This window comes from Priapulus caudatus, unplaced genomic scaffold (genome assembly GCF_000485595.1).
Source record: "Priapulus caudatus unplaced genomic scaffold, Priapulus_caudatus-5.0.1 Scaffold60, whole genome shotgun sequence".
Classification (NCBI taxonomy): Eukaryota; Metazoa; Priapulida; class Priapulimorpha; order Priapulimorphida; family Priapulidae; genus Priapulus; species Priapulus caudatus.
The window spans coordinates 621,863-625,646 of record NW_014577121.1 but is presented as its reverse complement, the minus strand read 5'-3'; the positions used below and the strand labels follow the sequence as shown (position 1 = coordinate 625,646).

The following is a 3,784-nucleotide window of genomic DNA, read 5'->3' as shown; positions in this document are numbered from 1 at the left end:
CGTCTCTCTTCTCCCTGCTGCTCGTTCGTTCTCTCTCTCTCCCCCTTCCTCTCTCCTCTCGTCTCTCTCTCGTCTCTCTTCTCTCTCTCCTCTGCTCTCTCTCTCTCTCTCTCTCTCTCTCTCTCCTCTCTTCTCTCTCTCTCTCCTCCGATCTCTCCTCTCTCCTCTCTCTATCTCTCTCTCTTTTGAGGCTCTCCGTCCCTCTGTCTCTCTGTCGCTCGCTGACTTCACTGACATAGGCAATTATTGTCATGGGGACCTTACGCCCAGGTGTCCCTTGACGTGCGACCACATTCTCACAATGGGACCGTTGTCCCGCGCTACCGGAAGTGTACGAAAGTACGCGCACAAGCGATGGGTTGCGTAAAAACGGGCCCCTACAACCTGGTGGTCCAACTCTAATCATGGGCTAAAAAGACCATCTCTAACTGTCGCATGAAAGTGCCCCATTGTCCCTATTGAATACAACACGTGCGATGCACATCGCATTGCATGTACTATACATCCTGACGAACACGATATATCAAGAGTTCATAATAGAAAATCTTCCTATAGTACCTTTGATAATATATATGGTGTCGACATACATTGCAACGATTCGCGCAAGACGTGCATGTAAAAAGGCAAACGACTTGCATAGTCTAGTTACATGACACCGCTTTATGCAATGGCATGCTCATGTGCACATGAACCGGCACGGTCCGCCAGGCGTGGGGGAGGGACGGGTCAACCTGGGAATGAGGCATTGCTGGGGGAGGAGGGATTGCTGGAGGGAGGATGCGCTGGGAGGAGGATGCGCGAGGAGGGAGGATGCTGGGAGGACATATACTGGGAGGGACGACACTGGGGACGGGAGGATGCGCTGGGGAGGTGGAGGATTGCTTGGGCGAGGGAATCGCTGGATAGGCGAGGATCGCTGGATGGGAGATTCGCTATGAGAGGTCACGGGAGTGAGGATTGCTGGGAGGCGAGGATTTCGCTGGGAAGGAGATTGCTTGGAGGATATCGCGTGGGGAGAGAGATCGCTGGGGAGGGAGGATACGCGGGTGAGGGAGATCGCCATGGGGAGGCGGATCACGGCGTGCGTCTGCTGACCTGCCGCTCGCTCTGCATATCGCTCTTGTTTGCGAGCAGGATCATCTGCTCGGCATCAAGGTCCTCCTGCTCGAGCGAGCGCAGCCAGTAGCGCAGCATGTCGAACGAATCGCGCCGACACATATCGAACACAAGCAGCAGACCCTTCGTGCCGCGGAACTGAAACTTGGTGATGGTGCGGAAACGCTCTTGACCGGCCGTGTCCCTGATTGAGAGAACGAGAGCAACACTTTATACCAGGGTTCAACATTTACTTTTTATTTCACTAGACCATCGGGCTAGTAACTGAGGAAAACCACTAGCCCTAACCTAACTTTCATTGGCCTTTCACCCTAACCCTAACTCTAACCCAGACCATTGTTATGAAAAACTTTATTTAGATAAGAGTGTGTCATCGTATGAATTCATAGATGCTGCTAGTGACATAATTATCATGATAAAGTATGTAGTTTTAACTGCAATATACTATTACACGGTAGAAATGTTTAGATTGAGGTTTACAGATATACACTAGTATACAGAAGCTGTACAGAATCCGTAGTAGCTGTACAACATATAGTAGCTGTACAGAATCAGATCACAGCTGGCCATTCTTACGCGAGCGTTGTTTCCCGCGTTTAGTCGCGCTTAGTCGCAGTCGAGACAGAGTGCGTACTACCAGGAGCTAATAATGACAAATTTGTCATTATTAGCTCCTGGTACTACGAAGTCGGGAACGAGGCAAGAAACGATTGCACGATCGAAACTACAAAAGAGTGTTTACCGTATTATTAGTTATCTAAAGACTAATATGTTGTTCTAATACATCACTAAGATGGTGGTTGCGATGACAATGGTAACGACCACGTCGACGACGACGACGACATCTAATGATAATGGAGAGGACGACGACGACGACGATGAGGAGAAGGAGGAGAAGGACGAAGCTGAAGATGAGGATGGGAGAAGAAGGTGATGGAGGAGGAGCAAGATGAGGAAGTGTAGGATGATGATTACGAAAATGATGGTGATGATATTTCTTCTGCTGCTGTTGTTAATTGTTGTTATGATTATTGCGTCTGCTGCTGTTTCTGCTGTTGCTGCTGTTGTTGCTGTCGCTCCTACTGCAGATGCAGCCGCTCCTGCTGGGATTGTTGTTGTTGTTGTTGTTGTTGTTGTTGTTGTTGTTGTTGTTGTTGTTGTTTTCGTTGCTGCCGCCGCCGCCGCTGCTGCTGCAGATGGTGGTGATGATGATGATGATGAAAATGATGACGACGACGACGATGATGATGATGACAGTGATGACGATGTTGCTCATAAGGATTATAACGGGGATGACGATGGTGATGAAGACGACGACGATAATGATGTTGTTGATGATGTTGTTGATGATATTGATGATTGCTGATCTTGATTGTTTGATATGATGTTGTAATAGTAATAGTAATTGTAATTGTAATAGTAATAGTAATTGTAATTGTAATTGTAATTGTAATTGTAATAGTAATACCTTGCATTTAGCAAGGCACGGCGGTCCTGCTTCATTGTCCTACATAACACTCACCAGACTTGTAGACGGCACTTGGCTCCGTCGATCTCGTAGTCCTGATTGACGAAGTCTATGCCGCACGTCGGCATCAGGTTGTCGGCGAACATGCCTCCCTTGAGTCGCGCAATGAGGCTTGACTTTCCCACGCTCGTCTCGCCCATCACGAGAACCTTGTAGCAGACGTCGTATTCGCACGTCGCCCGCCGCTCCCTCTTCGTCTGCACCATCTTCACCGTCTGTTGACCGAAGGAGAGAAACAGACACGTTCAGTGGTTTCAATTAGTGGACATTTAATGTTATGGGATGTATGTAATTAATGTAAGTATGTAATTATGTATGTATGGATGTATTTAATGTGGGTGGGTTAGGTTGGGGTTGTTGCCTCGTATGGCGTGTAATATCTCTACAGTCTGCTCCGACAGAGAAAGTGCGTTTTGCGATTGGTTGATATTCAATATTTTGAGAGTTGAGTGGGTTGGGTTGGTGGTATCGCGCGGTGTTAGCGTGTACCATTTTCACAGTTTCACATGTTGACGATAACAGATACGCACGGAGTTTCCGATTTGTAAGGGTTAATTTTTGATAGGTTAGTCGATCGTGTGAGTGAGCGGGGGATGCGAGACATCTCTCCGTGCACTCTCTCTACAGCCTGCTCAGGGATACGGACGGAGTTTCTTCTATTGAAAATTATTATTATATCGTATCATCGCATGTGTCAACGAGGCCCATCGTTGTTCGAAGGGACCTCATAAGTTGATTTTAAACCGGTGAATGAAGGCGTTTTTTTCGGCGAATTTTCGGTCTAGTTGTTTGTGCCAATGGCCGCGTGTGTGCTGTAGCCGCAGGTGCCGACTTGTTCTTGCTGCCAGTGGTTGCTACGTATCAATGTCACGGGCATATGATGTTACACACAACCACATAGACATGAAAAAATATGATAACACCACTGAATATTGCACGGCAATAAATCATCACGCTAGACGCAGCTGCCGTCACATTATGCACATGTTGTTGGTCTTTAATAACCGATTGTGTCATATAAATAACTAAATTCTTCGTGTTCACTTTATTATTACGCGTTATAAACGCCGGCGGCAAAGGAACTGTAAGGCTTTGGATCTCTCTCTCTCTCTCTCTCTCTCTCTCTCTCTCTCTCTCTCT

At 47.4% G+C, this 3,784-nt stretch overlaps 1 protein-coding gene across 1 annotated transcript in view; it reads right to left on the bottom strand.

Annotated features, from left to right (window-relative positions):
* Window positions 1–1,074: 1,074 nt before the first annotated feature.
* The window catches only part of LOC106821132 (ras-related protein Rab-44-like), a 22,565-nt gene continuing 19,855 nt past the window's right edge, over window positions 1,075–3,784 (bottom strand). The window contains exons 4-5 of the mRNA XM_014825814.1: window positions 2,639–2,859; window positions 1,075–1,300 (exon numbers count right to left, since the gene is read on the bottom strand). Of these exons, the coding sequence (XP_014681300.1) occupies window positions 1,075–1,300; window positions 2,639–2,859 (447 nt within the window). The remainder of the gene's footprint in view (window positions 1,301–2,638; window positions 2,860–3,784) is intronic.